Source organism: Sarcophilus harrisii, chromosome 5 (assembly GCF_902635505.1).
Source record: "Sarcophilus harrisii chromosome 5, mSarHar1.11, whole genome shotgun sequence".
Lineage (NCBI taxonomy): Eukaryota > Metazoa > Chordata > Mammalia > Dasyuromorphia > Dasyuridae > Sarcophilus > Sarcophilus harrisii.
The window spans coordinates 280,281,671-280,307,188 of NC_045430.1; the positions used below are offsets into that span (position 1 = coordinate 280,281,671).

General features: G+C 53.7%; 1 protein-coding gene across 1 annotated transcript; it reads left to right on the forward strand.

Moving 5' to 3' along the window:
- The first annotated feature begins 271 nt into the window (after nt 1-271).
- On the forward strand, nt 272-24,032 carry ANKMY2 (ankyrin repeat and MYND domain containing 2). Its single transcript, XM_012551624.3, has 10 exons — nt 272-606; nt 7,278-7,342; nt 9,347-9,485; nt 10,063-10,161; nt 12,033-12,193; nt 17,191-17,405; nt 17,618-17,753; nt 18,523-18,651; nt 19,591-19,732; nt 21,411-24,032. The coding sequence occupies exons 1-10, from the start codon at nt 540-542 to the stop codon at nt 21,596-21,598; spliced, it is 1,341 nt and encodes a 446-aa protein (XP_012407078.1). The 5' UTR covers nt 272-539; the 3' UTR covers nt 21,599-24,032.
- The last annotated feature ends 1,486 nt before the right edge of the window (nt 24,033-25,518 follow it).

The window sequence follows — 25,518 nt, forward strand, 5'->3', positions numbered from 1 at the left end:
CAGTCCCCGCCCTCCCTTTCCTCCTCCCCCTCCAGCTCTGCTTCGGGCTGCACCATTTACCCAGAGACTGGGGGGGAGGGACATTCCCGATGTCGATTCGGAGTCATCTTGGGAGTTCCTGGGGCCTCCCGACCCAGACTCAATCGTAGTCCAGCAGAAGTGAAGAATCCATAAGTTGTTCAAAGTGTCCAGAGGCCCTCGCTGGCCTAGAACATACATGCAAGCATGTGGAGAAGGTTACGTCCTCCCCTTGGTTCCTGATCTTGGTCTGTTCCCCCCTTTCCTCTGCCCCCGGCTGGCCCTGCAGGAGGAGGAGCGGGCGGGAGGCGGATCCCGAGGCGCTCTGCCTGCGCTGCTCCGAGGAGAGGCTGCGGGAGCTGCCAGTGGCGGGGCTTGCTACTTTGTATCCTTAGCTGAGGTGCTCCCGGGGTCACCGAGGGAACGTTTGCAACAAATACTGCAACAAAGTTTCTCTGGTCGAATCCTACGGGCGAGCGGGCGGGCAGAATCCTGCAAGCCCGGCGTACGGCGGCCGCCCCATGGCTCCTCCCAAGAAAGGCGAGCTGACCCAGGAAGAGAAGGAGCTGCTGGAAGTCATCGGGCAAGGTGAGGACGCCAGGCCCGGCCCAGCCCGGCCCGGCCCCTGCTGTCTGGGCCGTGAAAGGCTCTGGGGCAGAGCGGCTGCCTCCCCTCCAGGCTGGCACGGGCACGGGGATGTAGAGGGTCAGGGAGCCAGAGAGAGCTTTGAGACTCGAATTGCAGCCCTCCCTCCCCTCCTCCACGGGGGAAGGTTGGGCTTGCAGATCACGGGGGCCCCTACTCCCCCAACATGTGGCCTCAGAGAGCCGCTAACCCCCTTCCGTACCCCTCCCCAAATAGTCCCGGTGTCATCGATGATTGCAAGTTTCTTGCGTGCAACCTAACTCCCCCTCCCATCCCCCGCCCCTTCCCCAGCTTGTGGAAGAAGCTTCCGCTTCCAGGGCCAACCGGCCTCCCGAGCTAGCTACTGCCGCTGCTTTGGAGAACGCCAAGCCCCGCCTCGGTGGGGGGGGGGGGGGGGGCCTCGGTGGGGGGGGGGGGGGGGAGGAGCGCCTGCACACGTGGGAGCCTGCCTGGGCTCACCCGGCCTCCCCTTTTAGGCCCACCTAGATCCCACCCCTCCTACGGGTGCCACTGCTTTCTGGGTCTCTCCTTCCTATGTCCTTCCCCAGCAGACCCCCAGGCCTCCAGCGGCTCGGAGGATGGGGTTCAGGTGCCCATTGCACGGTGCCCGGGGACTCAGAACCTCCTGTGTTCCCCGCCCCTCACAGTGCTAGGTCCTGGAACCTGGGGACTGTGCCCTGAAAGGAGAATTATTGCACCACAAGCAGAAGATGCTGAGCCAGCGGGCCTCCTGAGCCATCAGTGCGCCTCCTGAGCTATCAGTGGGCCATTGGACAAATCTTAGGGAAAAGGATCAAAATGGAGAAAACACGAGAGCTAGAACTGCCTCTCATAGCCCGAGGGAGGGCATTTGACCGGGGAGGAGAGCGGATGTCCATCGCTTTGCATCTCTCTCCTGCTGTGGTCTTCGGCCACAGGAGCCATCACAGAAGGGAGGGCAGACCCAGGAGCTAGGTCACCCAAAGAAGTTCCTGATCCTTTTGGGAAACATAACTAAGAATTAACTCCGGTTTTCAGGCAGAGATTCCCTTACGCTTTTATGTTAAGGCTAAAAGGACAGATTAATATCATTTTTTAATGGAAGATTACAATCTGTAATGGACCTCACACCTGGAATCTTAAGGAAAAGGTGACTCAGAAGTGAAAGGAGGTCCAGATAGAAATCAGTGACTCATCCAAAGTCACAAGGTAAATGGGAGGCCTAGATTTAGAGTCCTGATATCTCCTAGTCTAGCACACTTCCTGTCCTTCTAGCTCTTTCTCCAGACTGAAAATGGGCCCCTAGGATGTGGGCAGAGCAAATAAGTAAACTGAGGCCCAGTGGAGTGAGGCCATTTTGGGCCAAGCCTTTGGGGGTAGCCAGGGTGAGGAGCTCAGACAGCTGAAGCTGGGAGGACCCTCAGAGCGGTCGGAAGCAGACCCCCAGGGGGGCCATGGCTAAGGTCACTGAGGTTTACATGATCAGAGAGCATTTGACACCAGATCTGTTAGCTGTCAGTCTCACTTCCACTCTTCCCCGTAAGCGATGAACGAATGAAGCCTTTATTCCATGGCTACTGGAGAGTCGTAAACGCCGCAAGTGGAAGACAAGCTTCGGATACCCGGGAGACTCCAGACCAGTCACTGCATCTCCCAGTCCTCAACCGAGCTCTCCGAAAGAAAGTACCCATCTCCATGGGTGAAGGAGCTCCCTGCATGAAGAGGGGCTTGGATGCTGCCGGAAGGGTCAGTGCTGGGACGGGAGGTCACAGCAGCCTTCTCGGGCAGACCGGCTCTCTGATCCGACAGTGGGGCAGACCGAGTTTCCAAGCAGAGGCTAGATGTCCGTTTGACAGAGCTTGACCTGGATGCTGCCCCCGTCCCAGCTTCTGCTCATCTTTCAGAAGCGTGACCTCCCCTCCTGGAGGTGCAGATGGCTGCCTCTCCCCACCCTTGCATAGGAGCCCCCCAGCTAGAGGAGAGGCGCAGCTGACCCACATTAAGTAGAGTAAAACTGTTTTGAGGGAAGAGAAGAAGGAACAATGAGCTCTCTGTTGGGCCTCCAGTTCCCAGAGTCCTCCCACCTTTGGCAAGACTTCTGTGTTTCTCTAATATCCATTATCCTTTTCCCAACTGAACCAGGCAGTCTCGCCCAGTGGGCTGCTGCTGCTGCCCCTTGCCTGGGCAGGGTGGCCAGCCTTGGTCCTTGGGAGCTTTGGCCCTTGCCCTGAGGGTCCTTAAAGCCCCTTAGTCACAGTAGCAGATCTGCAGGGGGAGAGGGGACGCTGGGAACTCTGGGTTTTCACATTCCTGGCTAATATTAACATGGAATTTTAATCACGAACGCTGCCGTGGGTCAAGTGATTTTCTTGACTTTTAAAGCATTCCCTGGCCAATTTGTTTCATAAATTTGTGACTGACACAGAGCAGGAATAAAGGTTTCTGCAGTGGTTTCCTTTTCTCTGCCGTCCAGCCATGCAACTATGATGGGCTTCTGTCCTATCCCTGCCCTCTTCATCACCTCGACCCCGTATCAGGCTGGCAGAGCAGGGGCCAGGTGCCCATTGTCTACCCCGGCAGCTCTGACCTGCTCAGATCTTACTCAGATCAGTTCATCCCTCCCTAGGCCAGCTCTTTTGCCCACAGGGCTCACTCTGGATGGCCAGTTTAGTGCAGCTGAGAACTCCTGAGTTCAGGAGATCCTCCTCATCTGCCTAGGGAAATGGAGTCCCAGACCCGGCCTCACACCTTACCAGCACTTTGTCTCTTCTTGCTGGGTCTTTTATCATTTTGGGGGGCTCTGCCCCTTATTCAGAGAGACTTTAGATTAATTCTCCCTTCCTCTTACTTTCTGTACTCCCTTTTCCCCCTCAGATTGTCTCCCTGAATGTGGAAGCTTCCTGAGGGCAAGTATGCTGGTCCATATGTGGGGTTGCTTTGCTTTGTATTGGAGGGCAAACAACTTAATCTTTGTCTTTGTATGATTGCTTAAGGGGAAGCAGATTTACATCTGATGGAGTCTGAAAGGGGAAGGAAGGGATCTAAGGCACCCCAGAGCTGAGCAGAAATCTGGTGCACTAGACATCACACTGACTCCTGGAACAGAATCCAAGGGCTTTGGAATAGCTGACAATATGTAGTGGATCTAAATTTCCTCTGAGCTGCTGTCTTCAGAGAGCAGATAATTCATGTCAAGGAAATGGGAGGGGGCTGTCAGGAGCCTTGGCTTCTTTTTTCCTCAATAGTATTTTATTGTTCCAATTACATGTAAAGATAGTTTTCAACATTCATTTTTGGAAACTTTGTGTTTCAAGTTTTTTCCTTCCCTCTCCCCTCCCCAAAACAGCAAGCAATTTGATATGTATAATCCTTTTAAATGTTTCCATATTTGTTGTGTTGTGAAGGAAAAATCAGAATAAAAGGGAAAAAAAAACATAAAAAAGAAAAAAACAAACAAAAAAGGTAAAAATATTATGGATTAATGGACATTCAGTCTCCATACTTCTCTCGGGATGCCAACGGCATTTTCTAACCCAAGTCTATCGAAATTTTGTTGGATCATTGAATTGCTGAGAAGAGCTAACTCTGTCATGAGCTCTTTTTGACAATTCAATGATCCAACTCATTATTGATCATATTTGATCATTACATAATCTTGATGTTACTGTATATTATGTTTTCTTGGTTTTGCTCACTTCACTCAACATCAGTCCTTTAAATCTCTCCAGGCTTTTCTGAAATCAACCTGCTCATTTCTTATAGAACAATAATATTCCATAACATTCACATACCATAAATCATTCAGTCATTCCCCAAATGGACATCTACACAATTTTAATTCTTTGCTACTACAGAAAGAGCTGCTACAAATATTTTTGCACATGTGGGACCTTTTCCCTCTTTTATGGTCTCTTTGGGATATAGACCCAGTAGTGACACATTTGGATCAAAATGTATGTACAATTTGATAGCCCTTTGGGCATAGTTCCAAATTGTTTTCCAGAATGGTTGTGAATCAATTCACAACTCCACCAACAATGTCTTAGTGTCTCAATTTTCCCACATTCCCTCCAACATTTATAATTATCTTTTTTCTGTCATCTTAGTCAGTCTGATAGTTGTGAGGTGGTATTTCACAGTTGTCTTAATTTGCATTTCTCTAATCAATAGTGACTTAGATCATTTTTTTAATATGATTATAGATGGCTTTACTTTCTTCAACTGAAAATTGTTCACCTCAATTGACCATTTATCAATTGGGGAATGACTTATATTCCTATAAATTTGACTCACTTCTTTATATGTTATAGAAATCAGGTCTTTATCAGAAGCATTGGCTGTAAAAATTCCCAGCTATCTACTTCCTTTCTAATCTTGGCTGCATTGATTCCATTTGTGCAAAAACTTTTTAATTTAATGTAATCAATCTATCTTGTATTTCATAATGTTCTCTAGTTTTATAGACCACAAATTCTTCCCTTTTCCAAAGATCTACAGGTAGACTATCCCTTGCTCTTCTGATTTGCTTATAGTATCATCCTTTATGTCTAAATCATGTACCCATTTCAATCCTGTTTTAGTAAAGGGTATGAGATGTTACTTTGTGGTTAGTTTCTGCCTTACTATTTTCCAATTTTCCCAGCAATTTTTGTCAAATGGTGTGTCCTTATCCCAGAAGTTGGAATCTTTGGATTTATGAAACAGTAGTCGTTAACTATTATGTCTCGTGTCCCTAATCTATTCCACCCATAGTGCTCTGTTTCTTAGTAGGTACCAAATAATTTTCATTTTAGGTGTGGTACAGCCAGGCAACCTTTCTTTGCATTTTTTTTTTCAGTAATTCCCTCGATATTTTTGACCTTTTGTTCTTCCACATGAAATTGGTTATTATTTTTTCTAGCTCTATAAAGTAATTTTTGGGGCAGCTTTTTTTTTTTTTTTTTAAATAACTTTTTATTGACAGAACCTATTAGGTAGTTTTTTACAACATTATCCCTTGCACTCACTTCTGTTCCGATTTTTCCCCTCCCTCCCTCCGCCCTCTCCCCAAAGATGGCAAGCATTCCTATACATGTTAAATAGATTGCAGTGGATCTTGGATATAATATATTTGTGCAGAACCGAACAGTTTTCTTGTTGCTCAAGGAGAATTGGATTTAGAAGGTAGAAATAACCCGGGAAGAAGAACAAAAATGCAAGCAGTTTACATTCATTTCCTAGTGTTCTTTCTTTGGGTGTAGCTGCTTCTGTCCATCCTTGATCAATTGAAACTCAGTTGGATCTTGTCTTTGTTGAAGAAATCCACTTCCATCAGAATATATCCTCATACAGTATCGCTGTTGATGTATATAATGATTTCCTGGTTCTGCTCATTTCGCTCAGCATCAGTTCATGCAAGTCTCACCAATCCTCTCTGTATTCGTCCTGTTGGTCATTTCTTACAGAACAATAATATTCCATAACATTCATATACCACAATTTACTCAACCATTCTCCAATTGATGGGCATCCATTCATTTTCCAGCTTCTGGCCACTACAAACAGGGCTGCCACAAACATTTTGGCACATACAGGTCCCTTTCCCTTTTTTAGTATCTCTTTGGGGTATAAGCCCAGTAGAGACACTGCTGGATGAAAGAGTATGCACAGTTTGATAACTTTTTGGGCATAGTTCCAAATTGCTCTCCAGAATGGCTGGATGTATTCACAATTCCACCAACAATGTATCAGTGTCCCTGTTTTCCCACATCCCCTCCAACATTCTGCATTATCTTTCCCTGTCATTCTGGCCAATCTGACAGGTGTATAGTGGTATCTCAGAGTTGTCTTAATTTGCATTTCTCTGATCAATAGTGATTTGGAACACTCTTTCATATGAGTAGTAATAGTTTTAATTTTATCATCTGAAAATTGTCTGTTCATATCCTTTGACCATTTATCTTTTTTTTTTTTTTTTTTTTTTTATTTAATAGCCTTTTATTTACAGGATATATACATGGGTAACTTTACAGCATTAACAATTGCCAAACCTCTTGTTCCAATTTTCACCTCTTACCCCCACCCCTCCCTAGATGGCAGGATGACCAGTAGATGTTAAATATATTAAAATATAACTTAGATACACAATAAGTATACATGACCAAAACATTATTTTGCTGTACAAAAAGAATCAGACTCTGAATTATTGTACAATTAGCTTGTGAAGGAAATCAAAAATGCAGGTGGGCATAAATATAGGGATTGGAAATTTAATGTAATGGTTTTTAGTCATCTCCCAGAGTTATTTTTCTGGGCATAGCTAGTTCAGTTCATTACTGCTCCATTAAAAATGATTTGGTTGATCTCGTTGCTGAGGATGGCCTGATCCATCAGAACTGGTCATCATCTAGTATTGTTGTTGAAGTATATAATGATCTCCTGGTGCTGCTCATTTCACTCAGCATCAGTTTGTGTAAGTCTCTCCAGGCCTTTCTGAAATCATCCTGTTGGCCTTTGACCATTTATCAATTGGAGAATGGCTTGATTTCTTATAAATTAGAGTCAATTCTCTATATATTTTGGAAATGAGTGGGGGCAGCTTTTAAACAGTTTTCAATGCATTTCTGAGTACCTATTCATGTGTGATTTCTTTCAAGGAAATGTCCAAGAGGCCGGCCGACTGTTGGGAAGCAAGAATGTTCGTGTCAACTGTCTGGATGAGGTAAAGTTTTTTGGCTTCTACTGCGGCCCCAGGATTTACAGAGAGTAAGAGGCAGGGTTGTTTCCTGGGTGCGTTCAGAACGTTCTTGGGACCTGCCTTCAGGTTCCCATTCTCCTTCATTCTATTAAGGAAACGGCCTGTCTTGGCGAGCAGGAAATTCTCGGGCGGATGGGGGAGCCGAGAAGGGGAGAGGAACCGGGGTATTTAAGGGAGCGGTCAGAAATCCCGTCTCTGCTTTGAGAACCAGTGGAAAGTACCCCGCAGATGTCCTTTGTCATCTCTTCTTGGAGGCACAGTTAAACACATTGTACCTGCCCCAGTTAAAGGCGCTCAGTGTGGAACCGAGCCAAGCTTGCTGCCGACCGCCTTGGGGGTCGTCAGCCCAGCGGGTGCCTCCCTAGAGATGAGCCCAGAATAGCAAAAGACTTGCTGGGCTTGGGGAAGAAGCCAGTTCTCAGGATTTAAGAGCAAGGTCAGGGTTAGGGAAGCACAAGCTCCAGTGTCCTCTGGGGAGCAGGCAGTGGAGGAGGAGGAGGAGGAGGAGAGGATGCAATAACCCCGGAGGAGACACAGTGGAGGCAGGAAATGGGGGGAACAGTTGGGAGAAGCAGGATTCCAGGCCGGCCTCTGCTCGTGGCAGATGAATGTTCTTGAGCGACCCAGAGCTGGCGGGGACACGGAGCTGGGCCAGAGCTGGATCTCGTGGGGCTCCTGGCTCGGGGAGGGGACGGCTGTGCGCCCAACAAAGAACAGCCTGCTGCTGAGCTTGGGTCTCTCGGGAATGCCGGAGGGGGCCGGAAGGGGCCTCTAGGCTTCGGAGGCCGAGGGCTCAGATGAAGCCCCAGCACTGCCCTGCCCTGTGTAGCTTCTCCATCACCTTCATGCTTCTCGTGGGAAATGGGGGGGACGGGGTGTCCTCAGCCTTCAGCTTGGACAGGCAGGAGGCAGGCCCTGGAGGGCCTGGTTAGTGCCAGGGAAGGGAAAACGAGGCAGGTCCAGGTCTTCCTAAAAGGGCTGTAGTGTCTGACCAGATGGAGCCGGTGGTGACCAGAGTCAGGAAAAGGCGTTCGATGGGGACTCGAAAAGCACGGCTTCAGATGTGACCTTTGTAGGCCACTGAACCTCTGATCCTGGGCCTGGTGTCCTCATGGGCAGAGCCCCAGGAGGGGGTCTGACCCTTTAATTTGGTGATGGGCAAGGTCAGCCTGCCGGTGCCTGAGGTGGGGTTTTCCTGCTGTGAAAAAGGCATTCCTACTTTATCGCCTAGAGCCGTGAGCCATTGCTGCTAACAGGAGCCCGCTCACTGGCAGTCCCAGGAGTCTTTGTGGCCAAATCTCAGACAGTTGGATTTTTACGGCTTTCCTTGCATTGTCTTTCCGTGTCTGTCACCGTGCACTTGGCCGGGACTTCAAAGGAAGGACCTCAGTTGAGTTGGGACTGTGCCCTAAGCTTGCTGTGGAAGCAGAAGTGCGCCTCAGGGAGGGTCTGTGTCCAGGGCTACACTGACTGAGTCCCAGCTCTGGGCTCGGCCTGGGCCTGGAACGAGGCATTGTGGGGAGGGACCGAGGGAGTCTGCCCCAAGGGGGTCCGCCCCGAGGGCCACCACACCCAGGTGAAGCCGGACAGGCGAGTGGCTCACCCATAAGCATCTCCCTAGACGTGGGTCCTCTCAGGTGCTGGGAACGAGCCCTTTTCACATTGCTGTCCGATGAATAAAAGATGCCCGTTGCCGTTCTGACCCCGGCACCCCAGAAATGCATGTATTTAAGTCAGAGAATCTTCTTGCTCATCGTGCTCATGGATGTGGATGTGGACATGGGGGCTGTCTGGGGAGGGGGACCTGGCCGAAAGCATCCGTGCCCTCCATGTCCTGCCCCGTGTCCGTGCCGTATGGAGCTGCAATCTCCACCAGGGGCCCGGGCACAATTAGTTCTTGGGCAGAAATCTCCCGAGGAAGAACTGGCCTCCTGTAACTGAATCTCCCTTTCCTTGCCTTTCCCAAAGCACGGGATGACACCGCTCATGCACGCAGCATATAAGGGGAAAATCGACATGTGTCGGATGCTCCTGCGGCATGGGGCCAACGTGAACTGCAACGAACACGAGCACGGCTACACGGCCCTCATGTTCGCCGGGCTTTCTGGTGAGTCGGGCAAGCCTCCGGCCTTTCGGGCACTCGCCTCTAACTAGCGTTTCCTGGGTTGTCACCACCCAGCCTCTCAGGCTCTTGTCCCCCTTTGCCATCGTCCTGCCCTGATGCCAGCTGAGGGTTTTTAGGATAAATTCTCCTCTCCCTCCATAAAGTTGAGATGATGATGATTTTTTTTGAAGTTTGAAACCTAATGTGGGTTTGACAAAGTCAAAGTCCGCTGGCCTCCTTTTGCACCCGAGGAATTAGGTGATTTGCCCAATATTGTGCCAGGAAGGATCTGAGAAAGGATCTTTACCCAGATTATCCCGATTCCCAGTCCCACACACTCTCCCATCTGCACGCCCATCAGTAAGTTTGGGAAGAGGCCTCTGGTCCTGCTGGTGGAGTTAATGCCCCCCACAGACTACTTCCAGGGGACGGCAGAGAGGGGGTCCCAGCTCCTGTGCCTTGTGAGCCAAAAAATCCCATTATAACACAAAAACATTCCCCAGATAAAATCCTTCGGGAGCCTTGGGGAAAAGTGCTTAAAATGATACTGTTCTTAAGGGTGTGTTCCTTTCAATTTTAGGAAATAAAGAGATTACTCGGGTAATGTTGGAAGCTGGCGCGGACACGGACGTTGTGAACTCGGTCGGCAGGACGGCAGCACAGATGGCAGCCTTTGTGGGTAAGTAAGTCGAATACCGTCAGCGATTAATCAAGGGGGCCGTAAGAAGATTTGTCCAACAACATCTCCTTGGGACATAAATCAGTTGACGTCTCAAGTGCTCCCTTGACGTCAGCTGTTCGTAGTGTTTTGGAATATCGGCAGCAGATTTCTCCCTTCTCCTTGCCAGTTGCTTTGGCTGGCCTTAATTAAACGGGCGCACATTATGGGCAGGGTGGGAGGCAGGCGAGGCAAGCTCTTACAGCTCTTGAGAGAAATGGAGAAGGATGAGGAGTCCTTCACAAAAGCCACGTGCTTAAGTCTACGTCTTTTCACTCTTTGCAATTCAACAAGCATTCATTGAGAAGCTCCTTTAGGGCACCCGCTGGAGGTGATGGAGAGGCTCCTTTAGGGCACCCGCTGAAGGGGATGGAGAGGTTCCTTTAGGATACCTGCTGGAGGGGATGGAGAGGCTTCTTTAGGGCACCAACTGGAGGTGATGGAGAAACAGAGACCAAAAGGACAAATGGCCCCTGTGCTCAAGGAGCTTATGTTTTTCTGGGGCACACAACATGTAGACAGAGGGAGAGCTCTGACATCTGGGGGATAGACAAGCCTTCTAACCCAAGATGGCACCTGAGAGGTGAGCCTGGAAGAAAGCCAGTAGGAGGCAAGGGCAGCCTGTGCAGGGCTGGAACAAAGAGTGTTAAAAAGAGCTAGGCGAGTTAGTTTAACTACCCTAAGCAGGGGGGAGGGGGAGCCTGGGAAATGAGCCTGAGCAGGACTGCTGACACAGCGACTGAAGTGAGGCTTGGGGAGCAGCCTGAAGGAGACTGAGCAGGGCTATGACTTGGAATCCTTCCCTGGGGCTTTCATGGCGGAAAGTCACAAGAGAGCTCAGGCGGCTTTGGAGATGAGCAGGCTGGGCCAGTGTTTAGTAAACACCTTCTCTGTTCATTGGCCAATGTTCCCTGGGGCTGGACTGGGCAGAGTAGACTGGAAAGTCTCAAGACGGCACCATTTGGACATGAGTTTGGGAGTATTTGCTCATGGGGAAGGGGCTCAATTAAGTGTCCAGGTTTTTTTTTGGGGGGGGGGGCAGTGGCAAGGGTGCCCTAGAAGGAAAAAAAAGATTCATTAACTGAGAATGGCTACCTTTAGGACTCTGTCCTTCCCCGATCTGCCCTTTTCTGCTTTGAAGGAGTCAGAGATCTTGGCTTGGGGCTTAATTGGGGAGGCAGAAGCTAAGCTGTTGGCTCTGCTCCCCAGTACGGCAAGTATTTCTCAAGCCCTCCCCGTCATCCAAGAAAAGGAAGGAGAACAGCCTACTCTGGAGGAAAATTAAATAAAGGAAATCAGATGTTTTGTGGGGAGGACTTAAGAGGGGAATAGGGAGCAGTGCTCAGTGAGAGCGAGGGAACAGCTCATTTCAGCCATTACTGTAAGAAGTTATCTAGAAAGCTCTTTGCCCAGAGCCGTTACAAATTGAGTTCAATGTCACAGCTGCCATAGTGGAGGTCAGAAGTCAGAGGGTACAAGCTGGTGGGTGAGGAATGGCCGTGTGCCTCTGGGACACTTACCCTCTCTGTGCCTCCCCAGTCAAGTGCACCTTTGGGAGGTGTCAAGCTCTTCTGGGAGCTGGGGACGTAAAGGCAAACAGGGAAGAGGCCCTGCCATCAGGGAGTTCCCACTGTTCTATGGAGGGGGCTGGATAGAGGCATCTGGGTAATTCTGGCTTCGGCAGAGAGCCTTGGGGAGGGGCCCTGCCGAGCCCTGGGGGGGACGCCCTGGGAAGGGGCAGACAGGGGCCCCAGGTTTTCCTCCCAGGTGGGGGGCGGCTAGCCGGGCCTTGTCCCGGGACGAGACTTCTCAGCTGCTGCTTCCTTCCCAAGGCCAGCACGACTGCGTGACCGTGATTAACAACTTCTGCCCTCGGGAGAGACTGGATTACTACACCAAGCCCCAGGGACTGGAAAAGGAGCCCAGGCTGCCCCCCAAGCTGGCGGGGCCCCTGCACAAGATGGTCACCACCACCAATCTCCATCCTGTCAAGGTAATGGGCTGGGAGGCAGCCCGCCCCGGGCTCTCTGCCCTTCGGGGACTCTTGGGTCTTGGGGGACCCTTGACTCTCGGGACCTTGGCTGGGACTCGGGCCCGCGTCCCCAGGGATCTCTTCTCCCCGCCGTGACCTTGTGGGCATCCCCAAGGCCAGGCCACAAGGCAGCAGCTTGCTGCCCTTATCTCAGGGCCAGGGAGGAGTCGGGGACCCTGACTCTGGACTGAAAAGCCCACCTGGAGAGCTGGGTTCCGGTCAGGCAGCCCAAAAGGGAGGAAAGCGCAGGACTGGAGTTCCAGGCTGGCGTTCCCGGGTCGTCCCCCACAGGGAAGGATGTGATGGTGAAGCGGGCACGGGCGGCAGGGCAGGGCCTGGGGGGAGGCCGGCTCCTTTTATCTCCAGCTCCCAAGTGAGGAAGCTGAGCCCGAATCCCAGTGCCAGGCTTCGGACCCTGTCCCTGCTGCTCTGCCTCAGAGCGGCCATTCTCCTGGGGCTTTTACTCTCTCCCCTCAGTGGCAACTCACAGCCAGAATGCTTCCTTTATTGTCCTGTTTTACCCCAAATGGGACATCGTGACTCAGTGTCCAGGGCTGTGACCCTTGGGAGGTCGGGGCCAGACTGTAGGACTGTTTGGGGAGCTGGGGGGAGGTGAGTCTGGGGAGGGGCCTGGTGGGGAGGGGGAGGAGGCCATTGGGGGCCTTGACCCACCAAGCTGGAGAGCGAATGCAGAGAAAGGACCGGAGGGGAGAGAAGGGGTGCCCACAGGACTGGCCTGGCGTAAATGGGGGTGAGGGAGAGGGGGCAGGGAGCCACGGCAGGTGCCACAGGCCGGGGTGACTGAGAAGCTGATGGAGGCGGGCAGATCAGGAGCTCTGGGAGGCCTTAGTGGCAGGACAGGAACAGAGGCTGGATCCCAATGCAGAGGAGGTCATTGGAGCAGCCTTGGGGAGGGAGGGTGGGCAGGTCAGAAAAGGAGGGGGTGGGGGTGGTCTGCGCGAAGGAGACCGTAACTGAGAACAGGGTCAGACGGCCAGGCAGGGGAGAGCTGATGGGCTGGGTCAGAAAGGGCCAGTCTCGGAGCTCTTCATCTGGAGCTGGGAGACTCACAGGCAGCCGAGGTGGATGGGAGGACTCTGGGGTCTGAGGCCGGGCACAGGTCACTGGGACGACACAGGAAGGCTGGTGTGGGGACCTGGCGTCCTCCAGTGTGAGAGCAGAGGTGGGTGCAAGGAGAGGAGGGTACCGAGCAGGGTCCGACCTGCCAGAGAATGATGGAGGCCCAGACCGAGCAGGGCCCGACCTGCCTGAGAAAGGAGAGAATGATGGGCATCCCAGCGGCTGGGAGAGCCCGAGGGCGAAGGCCATCTCAGAGGCAGAGCAGGGAGGAGGAGGGAGGCCAGGGAGAGGGAGCAGAAAGGACAACAAGGGGCGAGGTTCAGGGATTCAGGGAGGCCGAGGATGAAGGAGGGCAGGGGCAAGAATGGAGGCCCTGGGAGGGGCAGGCCAGAACATGGAAGGCCTTGGAAGATGGGAAAGCAGGAAAGTGGGGGGCAGCAGCCGGGGCTCCTCCCACAAGGCCCTCTTGGAAACCCCAGGGAAGGGGGTAGCGAGAGCGTGGCCTTGGGCACCTGGGCCGATGAGTGCTGGGTCCTGGAGCCCCCCCCGGGAGTCTGGCCAAACACGGCCTTGCTGCCCTCACCCAGCGAGGAAGGAGAGGGAGAAGGGAGCAGCAGTGCCCCGTGCTTGTATCCCTGCCATTGGCCAGGGTCCTGCCAGGGTGAGCCCTGAGGCTTCGCTCCCAAAGCCTGATCTGTGTGGATCCCTGAATGCTGCCAGAAGTGACCCTGCAGCCGGAGAGACTGCCTCCCTCCCATGCCCACTCCCACCCCGAGCCAGGGCCCGCTTGCCGCCCAGGCCTCTGTGCCCTCGGGGTGTTCAGAGGGGAGCCCTCCTTTCTCTGGAAACTTTGTGTGACTCATGAAGACCATTTCACCCTCATTCTGACCGTTAAAAAACAGTTGAATTCTCGTATTACTGACCTGGCTCTTTTAGGCAAAGACCAAGAGCGCGGCCTCCCCGGCTGCCCCCGGCCCACCTCCAGCCAGAGGCTGGAGGCCCCCCCTCACGGAGCTGGTGAGGCTGCTGTAGTGGAGATGTTTCTTCATCGACCTCACTTCCCAGGAGCCAACACTAGAGGCCTAGAGTCCCTTGGATCAGACTCGTTAGAGGCTGGCAGCATGAGGAAGCTGTTACTTCAGAGACTCTTTTGTTAAAAAGGAGACGAACCATTACAAGATCAGCTGAGGAGAACTTGGGAGCCGCTGAGCCTGCTGGGAGTTACGTCCTGTACCTGCAGTGCCAGGGTCTCAGGATAGGAAGGGAGCCCCCAGGAGACCCCAAGGGTCCCTGACAGGCGGGTGGCCAGCCTTGCAAAGACCTCCCGGGAGGGCGCGCCGGCCGCCTCTCAGATTGCCCAGCATGGCTGCTCAGGAAGCTCGCCCTGCCACCTCTCCAGGGTCTGCCTCTTAGGGCAGGGGGCTCGGCTCCCATGGGCCCCCTTCCTGGGCCCCCGGATTGGACCCATCCTCTTCCCTCCTGTGTCTCGGCCTCTTTAGGCAAGTTTGGCACCAGGGTTCTTTTAGCCACACTCGGGAGGCCCCGTTCACGAGGCACGATGTGCACAGGGAGCCCCCAGCACAGAGCCGGCCGTGTAGCCTCCCAGCCCCAGCCGGGTCACGGCACCTGGAGCTCCCTCCCCCACCCAGTGACGGGTGTTTGCCTGGGTGCACGGGGCCCACAGGTCGCTATGGCAGCAGAGCTTGGCTTGGGCCCCCGTGGATGTCAGAGCACTGGGGGATTTGGGCTCTTTGCCCAGAATCTGCAACGTGAATTGTGAAGGAAGAAAAACAAAGGCAGAGGGAAGGGAGGGCAGCGGAGCTCCAGGGAGTGGGCCGCGGGGAGGCGAGGGCGGCCAAGGTGGGCCCTCCTGAGGAACCGGGCTCGGGCAGGCGGCGTAGGGGAGTCTCACAGGCTGCTGGCACAGAGAGTGCGTGTTTGCCCCTGAGCGGAGGAGGGGAGAAGAGAAGAGAGAGGGAAAGGAAAGAAAAAAGAGGAAAGGAGAGAGAGCCAGAATGAGAGAGATGGACAGAGGGAGAGAGAAAGGGAGAGTAAGAAACGGTAAGAGAATAAGAGATGGAGAGAGAAAAAATGAGAGAGATGGAGAAAGTGAGAGACAGAATGAGAGAGATGGAGAGAGTAAAAAACAATTAAAGAGATGGAGAAAGTAAGAGACAATGAGAGAGAGAGGTGGAGAGTGAAAAACAGAATGAGAGAGAAAAATGGAGAGAGTAGATGGAATAAGAGAAAGATGGGCCAGTACGCATCAGACCAGCCATAGGCCTTTCCAGGGCTGTTCCTGAAGTACAAAGCGGGCAGACCCCGTGCCGTTAGGGGCAGGGCCCCTGCAGAGCAGGCCCGGGGCCCCCGCGGCCTGCTGCTCCCAAGTACAAGAGGGTCAGGACCTTTCCCTTTTTTGCCCAAACTATGATCATGGGGATTCAGTGCCCTTTCCCCGCTCCCCTCCCCTCCATCCACGAGGGATAGGGAGCCGGCCCCAGCACTTCCTTAGAAACCTCCCGGGAGCGTATTTGGAGGGAAAACTTTTCGGCTGCTTTTCCTTCCTGCAGAGGCTTCCCGGGACGAAGAGGGGTGAGACTTGGCCCAAACCCGGAGAAAGGGGAGGGAGGAGGGGCCTCTAGGGACGGGAAGGTATGCTTTATGTGGTTTATTTTTAAATGAAATACGATTTAACAAGTAGAGCGAAACCGCATAACAAATACTCAACCCAAACAGATTCAAGAAAGCGTCTTGTGCCCCGAGCCTGGTGCTTCTGGCAGGAGAAGGAGCAGCATTTTGATATGACTGCCCAGGGGCCCTAAGGGTGGCCGTGGGAGCGGCGAGCTTGCCCAAGGTTGGCTCTGAGAGCAGCCATGGGAGCAGCGAGGCTGCCCGGTCAGTTCTGATGGTGGTCCTAGGAATGGCGAGGATGCCCAGGTCAACTCCAGGGGTGGCCGTGGGAGCAGCGAGGCTGCCCAGGTGTGCGGACCGGGGTTGTCCTGGGAGCCCAGCTGGGCAGCGTTGAGGGGGGTGGTTTGGGAGTCCCCAACCCCCCGCTTGCCACAGTTGAGCCGTGGGTTCCGTTCATCCCCTTGCTTTCTAGAGGACCTTTCTAGTCCAGAGCTCTCATCTCCCCTGGGCCTCCCTAATGGAGGGTCTCCCCTTTGTTGGATGCTGTCTTTGTCCTGTTGGACAGAACTGTTTGCCCCCCCAAACTGGAGCTCCGCGAGGGCGGGGCCTCTGCCTGTCTTTGTATCCTCAGCCTCCCGGCACCGGCCCGACTCATGGGAGGCACCTAATGCCTGTGGACTGATGGACGGTTGCTGGTCTCAGTTCTCTAGGCCGTCAGCTGCACAGAGGCCTCTCTCGCTGTCCCCATGTCTGGGGGGGCCTAGGCCAGGGTTCTGCCCTGTTCTGGGGCCGATGGCAGTGCTGCGGGGGGCGGGGGGGCTCCCCTCTGTAGGGGTTCTTTTCCTTTCCCATCCCTTGGGGCCCTGTGGGAGCAGCAGAGACACCAAGGAAGAAACTGACTGAGAGCACTCCCTGAGGTTGAGTCAGACACGAGTGTGCCTGTGACTGGGGGGCTGGCTGGGTCAGGGAAACTTGAATTTAACCTATCCCAGATACTTACTAGCTGTGTGACTCTTGACTCATCTTACTTGAGCTCTCAGCCTCTGCTTCCTCATCTGTAAAATGGGTACAATAGTGCCTGTCTTCCAGGGAGGATTAACTATGGACTGTATAGAATGTCCCATAAACCTTCCGGCACCAGAGAAACACCAGCCGCCGCTGTGCCCATAACCCGCACTCCGAGCCCGTTCGGGGGGGGTGCTCGGGAAGCCCCCGCGCAGGTTCTGAGTCCACTCTCTTCCTTTCAGATTGTGATGCTCATAAAAGAGAACCCTCTGCTGGCGGAGGTGGACGCCCTGAAGAAGTGCGCGCGTGTGATGGAGCTGATCTGCGAGAAGTGCATGAAGCAGCGGGACATGAACGAGGTCCTGGCCATGAAGATGCACTACCTCAGCTGCGTCTTTCAGAAGTGCGCCAAGTTCCTGTCGGAGCGCGAGGACAAACTGGACGGCTTCATCAAAAGGTGGGCCCGCGGGGGTGGGGCTGGGGGCGGGCCAGGGAGAAGGCTGCGGTCTGGAGGCCGGATGTGACCCTTGGGGAACAGCCAGGAATCGGGGTCACTGATTCCCTTTTGGACACGCTGAACCACAGGTGCCACTTTATAGGGAGAGCACTGAGGCCCCGGGGCTCATGGATATGCCCGGGATGTGTCAAACGTATTTCTCTTTGTCCTAGTTTGTTAAAAGGCCGAGAGTCGGACGGCTTTCCCGTCTACCAGGAGAAGTTCATTCGCGAGTGCATCCGCAAGTTCCCTTACTGTGAGACCACCCTCCTCCAGCAGCTCGTCAGGAGCATCGCCCCCGTCGAGATTGTAAGAGGCACCGTGAGCCCCAGAGCTGCGGGGCGGGCGGGCCCACGGAGTGGGAGCCGACTTTGTTCTCTGCCTGCCACTGGGATCTCAGGCCTGGAAGGGACCCCTGATGGGACGTGTTCCCCCAGGGGAGAATCCTCACTCATCTCCCGGCCATGGCTTAGCGAAGAGGGTGCCGTCCCTGCCCGAGGCAACCCCTCCATTCTGGCACAACTGTCGTGGGGAGGAGCTGGCCGGCTCACCGGGGGCATAGGAAGTCGAGGACCTTTAAGCCCATAAAGGAAGGCAGTGAGCAAGCTGGTCACAAGCATGGCCTTGCTCACTGTCTGGAAGCCAGGAGATTTTTAAATACTCTGTGGCTCGGGGGCCGGTCACTCCTATTTCCTCACCTCCCAAGTCCCCCGGGCCGAGAGATGTAGGAAATCCCCTTCTGTACCCCAGGAGAATGATGTGGAACTTTCTTCCCAACGTGTAATCACCGAGAACCTACTGTTTCATTAAAAAATGGAACCAGGAGAGGCCCTGTTGTCCTGAATTAACAACTGTAGTCACAAAATTGGCTCCCTGACGTGTCTTCCAATGAACCCTGATCCCTTAATCTTAATTTACAAATGTGCCACATTAAAATCTTCCTGCGGGCTTAAGGCCAACGTGACCCAGACAGCTGGCATCTCCGGGCCTGCGTGGACCCCGTGGGGGAGGGTGGCGAGCTCGTTTTGGTGATTGCATCGGGTCTGACTGTGCCGTGTGTCCTTCCCTCCCTCTGCAGGGCTCCGACCCCACGGCCTTCTCTGTGCTCACTCAAGCCATCACTGGTCAAGTGGGATTCGTGGACGTCGAGTTCTGCACCACGTGTGGAGAAAAGGGAGCAGACAAGAGGTGTTCGGTGTGTAAAATGGTAAGCCGAGTGGCCAGACCCTGCTGGTGTGGTACTTAGCCTAAATGGATGGTGGGGTATCGTAGACATTTAGCTGGGTCTCCTCGCTATGGGGACTCCCTCCAACATGGCACATTATGCCCCCGCGATTGTGCTCTTACCCCGTGCAAACTCTGTCCACATCCTCCCCAAAATCATCCACATGGGATTTACCCACTCAACGGGTCTTCTTGGCGCGAGGTGCCATGAGAGCACAAGGAGTTTCCACTCAGGATCCCCCGTGCCTCCTTTTTTCTGGTCAGGGATCTTTCTGACAGCATCCTTTTGTTCCTCCTTAGTTCCTTGTTGGTAAGATGCTGCTGCCCACTCGCAGCACTTAGCATATGCTTGGCACATGGTAAACACATGCTAAATGCTTTTTCATTCTTTCATTCATTTCCCTTTCCATAGAGTTAATGCCCTCTCTGCTTTTCCATTCTAGTTTCTCTGTCCTGTTTCTGAATCTACTGGTCAGTTTTTGCCCTAATCCCTTTCCTATTTTATTTTTTATTTTTTTCTTTTCTTTTCTTTTTTTTAATTATAGCTTTTTATTTACAAGATGTATGAATGGGTAATTTTACAGCATTGACAATTGCAAAACCTTTTGTTCCAATTTTCCCCTCCTTGCCCCCCACCCCCTCCCCTAATCCCTTTCCTGTTATTTCTGTCTGCTCTTCCTAACCCTAACCTCTCATTCAGTCAAGAACATTTTGGTCTAAGAGGCTCATTTGCACAACGAAGCTGAGATCTTTTCCTGTCCCATACTTGCCACGGGCAAAAGAACACAAAGCAAGCACTTGGCAAATGCTTTCATTGGATTCATGACTGTGTTGTCAAAAATCCAATCTTTCCAGTGAAAGGCAAGTTGGGGGTTTTCAAGAAATGATTTGAACCGGAAGGGCCTTCCTTGATCACTTGCAGGTCATTTATTGCAACCAGAATTGCCAGAAGATCCACTGGTTCACTCATAAAAAAGTCTGTAAGGAGCTGAAGGCCGCATATGAGAAACAAGAGCTAGAAGCCGCCAAAGAGAAGAAGAGGCAAGAAGAAAGACAGAAAACAGGTAAGCAGCCTGTGTAGATGGGCTCTTCTGACTTTTCAGGCCAGGAGTTTGAAGGCGGGCAGTAGGAAGGGGAGCTGCCCGGAACTAGTCAGCTGGATCTGTACCTTACTAGGATGTAAGCTTCTGGAAGGCAGGGGCCGAATCATCTTTTGCCTTGTATCTCTCCCAGAGAGCTTAGCTTAATGGCATCCTCAAATAAGTGTCTAGTAAATGTTTGATGAAATGAAATGGCTCTTTTGGCCCCCGCACAGAAGAGCCCAGACTTGGAAAGGATCACTAGTAACCTAGCCTGCCTTGGGGTGACCAGCACGGGAAATGGGCCGGGCCTCTGACGTTCAGGAGGGATGATGGCTTCTCTCCTTCCTGGGGGGGATTTTATGGGTATGGGAAGTTCCCACTGGGAGATGCCCCTTACCCAGGCAGACTGACAGACTCTGTAGCTTATAGTCTTAAAATTTACCTAGAGCCCCAAGGTTAAAGTCACAGAGCCTTCTGCTGTGTGCGTGGGCCTTGAACCTAGATTACCAGCTCTGTCGCTGTCCCTCTGGCTACCATTCTACACTTTCTCGTTTCATGTTTCCTGATACAATGTCGGCATTATCCTCCCCTCCTCGCTATCTTTCACCCCACGTGTCCCCTTAGTTGCCAGACATCTCTCCCCTCTCACTGTCCACGTGGCTGCCAGCTTCCCCCCTTGGTACAGCTCACCCAGACACTTGCAGTGGCCTCTGAATTGGTCAAGTGCCAGACCTGCTCTGCTTGTGTGACCTCTCGGTGCCGCAGGAAGCCCCCTCAGACCTAAAGGTTACACGTACGGGTGGAATGGGGTTTCCACCCTAGGATTTCTGTGCCCCAGGATAAGGCTGGAGTGGGGAGGTGTCCGACTCTTCATGACCCCACTTGGGGTTTTATTGGCAGAAATGCTGGAGGGATTATCTGTTTCCTCCAGCACATTTTACAGATGAGGAAACCGAGATAAACAGAGTAAGGTGACTTGCCCAGGGTCACACAGTTAAGGAGTGTCGGAGGCCAGATTTGAACTTGGGAAGAGGAACCTTCCTAGCTTGGCCCTCTGTGCAGTGTGGCGCCACCCGGCCGCCCAGTGGTGTTCGGCATGTTTCTTTCCTTCTCTGAGCCTCCATGTCTTTGCCTACAGAATTTCCAGTGTGAGCTACAGCTTCAGGGAGGCCTTATCCCGGAGGCAATGTAGCCCAGTGGAAATGGTGTGGAACTTGTAGGCCCAGGACCAAAGTTCCATCCCTGGCCCTGCCATATAAGGTTCCTTTGAACTGTGACAAGCCACTGAGACTCCTGGTCCTCAGTTCCTCATCTGTAAAAGGTGGGCGTTGGTCCCTTCCAGTTTAAGCTATAGTGGTCCCATGCAGGCCCTTCACATCTCTTGGGCTCAGTCCCTCCCCAGTAAGAAGACCGGGGGGACCAGATCCCCTCTTCTGGCTCCAAATCTCTTCTTGGAGCCCGGAAATGGCCCGTCCCGGCAGGTTTCCCGATCGTGATTGCCTCCTTTCTGCTTCCTGAACCACACTGCTCCTGACATGGACATGTGGGCATAATCATCAGCCCTAAAAAGTCGCTCTCAGTTAGATGAGCGAGTCATGAGGCCGAGAACAGGAGCATCAGCATGGACTCGTACTCACTGGTGACTTCTTTTTTTCCTCAGAAAAAGAGCCAGAGGTGGATTCGAATTCTAATGAGGAGCAGCCAGAACCTGACCCTGGAGTTACCGGAGATGAGTCTGCAGATGTGGCCCAGGAGGAAAAGGCAGAGGCCCTTCCAGCAGCCTCGGAGGCAGATGGCGCCGCGGGCCTCCAGGACATGGCAGGGAGGGTGAGGGAGCCAGAAGAGTAGGGCCCGTGGGGTCTGTGGCTCTCCAGGAGACACGGCAAACAGCCCAGGCCCCCTCCTCATCAAGGTGTGAGCTTATGAGGTGGCAGAGGGCTGTCCCCCATTATTCACGGCCATGCTTTCTTGGATCTGTGCCCTCCCCTCGCTGCAGGGCGTGCGCTCCCTTGCCCCTTCTTGTCCCCCATGGCCCCCAGCACGGGGACCTGCCATCACGCTGGAGGGCACCACACCCACAGTTCCCATCATGCACCCCTGGCTCTTGCCCCATGACCACCCCGCCTCTGCAGTCCCCCCTTTGCTATCATGCTTATGGCTTTTCCTCCGTGTCTCTGGCTGGCAGAATGTTCCAGCCACTTCCCACCTGGCAGAGTATCTCGGGTTAGCCCCAGTGCAAGCCGGGCAGGGCCGGCCATGGAGTGCCCCCAGTCTGGGGAGGAAGGGGATCTCCTCGCAGGTATTCCCAAGGAGGGAAGCTCGCAAACACTTGGGGGGGGGGGAAGTCACAGACTTGGCTATTACTAGTAGGGCAGCCAGTCAACACGCATGAAGCCCTTCTCTGGGCCCAGCCCCTTGTTAAGCCTGGGGATCCCAGTACAAAGACAGTGGCCGTAAGTGGGCAGCGGTCACCTGAGCGGGCCATATCAGTATGGACTGAAAGTCTCCTCTCTAGGAAGTGAGAACATGCAGGTCTTTCTAGAGGCCTTGACCCAGTTATGAGACGGGAACCCAGAGGCTTTAGTCACAACCACAGAGCCCATGACCTGGAGAGTGTGGCCCTTCACGTTGGATGTGTCTGGTTCGTGGCCCATATTCCCTGTTAATGGCTGCCCTCCATCTTTGAAAGTGTCTTCTGTGCACACGTCGACAGCTTAGGAGACTCCCACAAAGACCTGCTGCATGATGGAGCCCCGAGGAGCGGCTCCCACGAGGATGGAGCGCAGCCCGAAGCCAGGCGCCACGGCCCAGGGGATGGCATGTGCCTCCTGACACTGTCCCAGCCCAAATAGTAATGGCGCTGGAAGCAACAAGGGGCTCCTGGCACTCCTGCTGGCCGGGATGCTAGAACGGCGCCGAGCTCCCCACCTTCCTGAAGCCCCCAGATCTTCCTACTAACTCCCAGCATCTCCCAGGAGCGTTTTTCGAGGATGGAAGGAAGCCTCCCTATCTGAAGTGCGGGTGCCTTTCCCCCAAGCCCCAGGTTGGCCATGGCACTCCATCCCACTCGGGGCGAGAGCTTTGTCTAACTACTTGGAAGCAGGAAAGACGGCACTGGGAAGGCAACGGCAGACGGGCTGGCTCGTGCCTCGTGTGAGCTGCGTCTCCCTCGTCCAGAAGCCGGGTAGCTCTGCCCAGCTGCGTCTGCAGGGCTGTCGAAGCCCAAGGGAGGAGAGCAGAGGGTACCCGATGTGAGAACCGAGTTAGGGAGGCCTGGAGACGAGAGCCGGCTCAGGAGCCCCAGGGCAGGGGGACGGAGGGTCCCTGGAGTTGGCCCGAGTCTCTGGGACAGCAGAACCTCCTGAGATGGGGAGACGCACCGCCTGGTCTGAAGCCGTTGCTATGTGACCTTGCCAAGTCATTTTACCCGTGAGACACTTTCCTCATCCAAAAATGGAGGTTAGAGTGTTTGCCCGGTGTTCCTTTGAGCTCTTTCCCCCCCTGGCAGAATGTTCCAGCCACTTCCCGCCTGGCAGAGTATCTCGGGCCAGCCCCAGCGTGCCCCCGGTGTAGGGGAGGAAGGGGATCTCCTCCTCGCAGGGTGTTCCCAAGGAGGGAAGCTCACAAACTCTGGGTGGGGGGGGAAGTCACCCCTGGGGGACAGACCCAGGAAAAGATTGTAATTCAGAGAATACAAAGAATACCTTGTCCCGATCGCTGCCTCGGGCCCAGTCCGTCCCCAAGTGTGAGTGCATCCTTAGGTGCTGGATGGGGGGAGGGGAATGTGCATGTCCAAGAACACTCAGTGACTCTCCCTTCCTGGGGAGGAAGGCCATTACGAGCTGCGCTCGTGACCGGGAGGGGATCATCCCGAATGCACTGACCACCGTCTGTGCTTGGAGCTCGTCTCCCCTGCAGGCCTGCAGTCTCCCACAGGGAAGCCCAGCCAGCAGGGAATCCGTTCACGTGGCGTGTGTCCTGCCCTGTCTGTTTTAGGGATAGTTTGTGGGATTTCTTTGCAGACCAGTGTAGAACCTGAGATCTCCCACCTTCCCTTCCTCGGAAAAGCCTGCAGAGTTGTGACTGGGTTCCCAGCCTTGTCCGGTGTGTGTGCATGGGGGTGAGGGGGTCCGGGGATCCATCCGTGCAATGTCCCGTTCAGAAGGCCCCGGGCGTAGCTGCCATTGGAAGCTAGCTGACCTAGAACGTGCAGCCTCCGAGCGGAGGCCGTCCCATCCTTCTGTCTCGGGAGAATATAAATAAACCTGCTGCCTCATCCAAACCGTATCGGCCTTCTCCTTCCTGTTCCGGAGGCTCCCCCAGAAAACTGGCTGGAACCCTCCGGGTACTTGGCTCTGACCCTCCCGCCACAGCCCAGCCTGCCACAGGGGAGGTGGCAGGGCTGGCCGGTGAGGGGGATGCTGGTGGGAAGCTTTTCTAGATCTGTCAGGTGGGAGGGCCTCACCTCACCAGGTAAAGGGCCTCCGAGTCTCCTCCATCCCCAGAAATCTGCCTTGGGGGCAGGTTCCTGAGCCTGGAACTTAGCTGTGGCTGACACACATGGGTCCCAGAATGTCTGCGGATTCTCAGTTGGTGCTTGTGACCAAATATGCAGAAAAGCCACCCCCTGACCTCATCACGACTCAGTGTTCTCCCCCCTCCCACTCTGGCCAGCTCTCTGAACCAGTTTCCGGTTCCCTAAGGTAACTTCTGGTTTGAAGCTGCTCTTCAGGGCCCCCTGAACTTTGAATTGCTCTAAACTGGAGGACGTGGTGAAGGGTCTCATGTTTGAGGCATTAGTTGGGGACTCAGGGAGGTTTAGTTTTGAAAAGAAGGGTTAGCGGGGAGACGAGTACCTGAAGAGCCGTCCCGTGGAGGAGGGAACAGATCTGGTCCCAGAATTCAGGACCACGGCCAGTGGCTGGAAGCTACAATCAGGGATTTAGGTGGGACATGAGGGCAAAGGGTCTAAGGGAGCTGCTCCAAAGTGGGAGGGGCTGCCCAGGGAGATGGCGAAGACCCTTTCTTGGAAGTCTCCAAGAGCACCCTGGGTAGTCCGGTCAGCTGGTGGTATAAGTACTTGAGCTCATTTGAATTGGACTTTCTAGAGTCTCTCAACTTCTCTAGAACTTCCTTTCCCTCGAGTTCCCACGGGGTTCCCTACTCCCCTTCCCAGACAAGACAAACAAGCCTTGCCTCTGCCTTCCCAGGATCCTCGAGCAGTTACCAGGGGTGGGTCTGGAAAATAGCTAATGTTTCTATCCATTTTTGAAGAGGACCAGGGACTCACAGGGGACTTGCAAGTGAATCGAGTTGAGATGAGGCAAAGGTGCTCAGGCATCAGCCTCCCTCTCCCTGCACCTTGGGTGTACCCAAGCTCATTATTAGATTTACTTTGCATCTGTCCCTCTCAGTTCTGGGGGACGCCTCCAGCCAGCCCCCTAAATCCAAGGTCAGGCCCTTCTAGAAAAAGCTCCAAAGTGACCTCATCTGACTGGGCTATCGGCCTGGAGGCATCAGGATTTTGTAGTGGACGGAGCACTCAGGAAGACCTGGCTCAGAACCCACCTTTGGACACTAAAGGTGTGATCTTGGAGATGTCACTTCTTGCCTCCGAGACTCAGTTTCCCAATTTGTAAAATGTGGAGATGGACTTTGTTGGCTCCTCAGGTACCTTCCACCTCTGGTCTATTAGCCTGTGGTCCTACATCCATTAGTCCCTGGCCATTTCCTTCTGACCCCAACCTTGACCCAGGTGAATGCTTCCT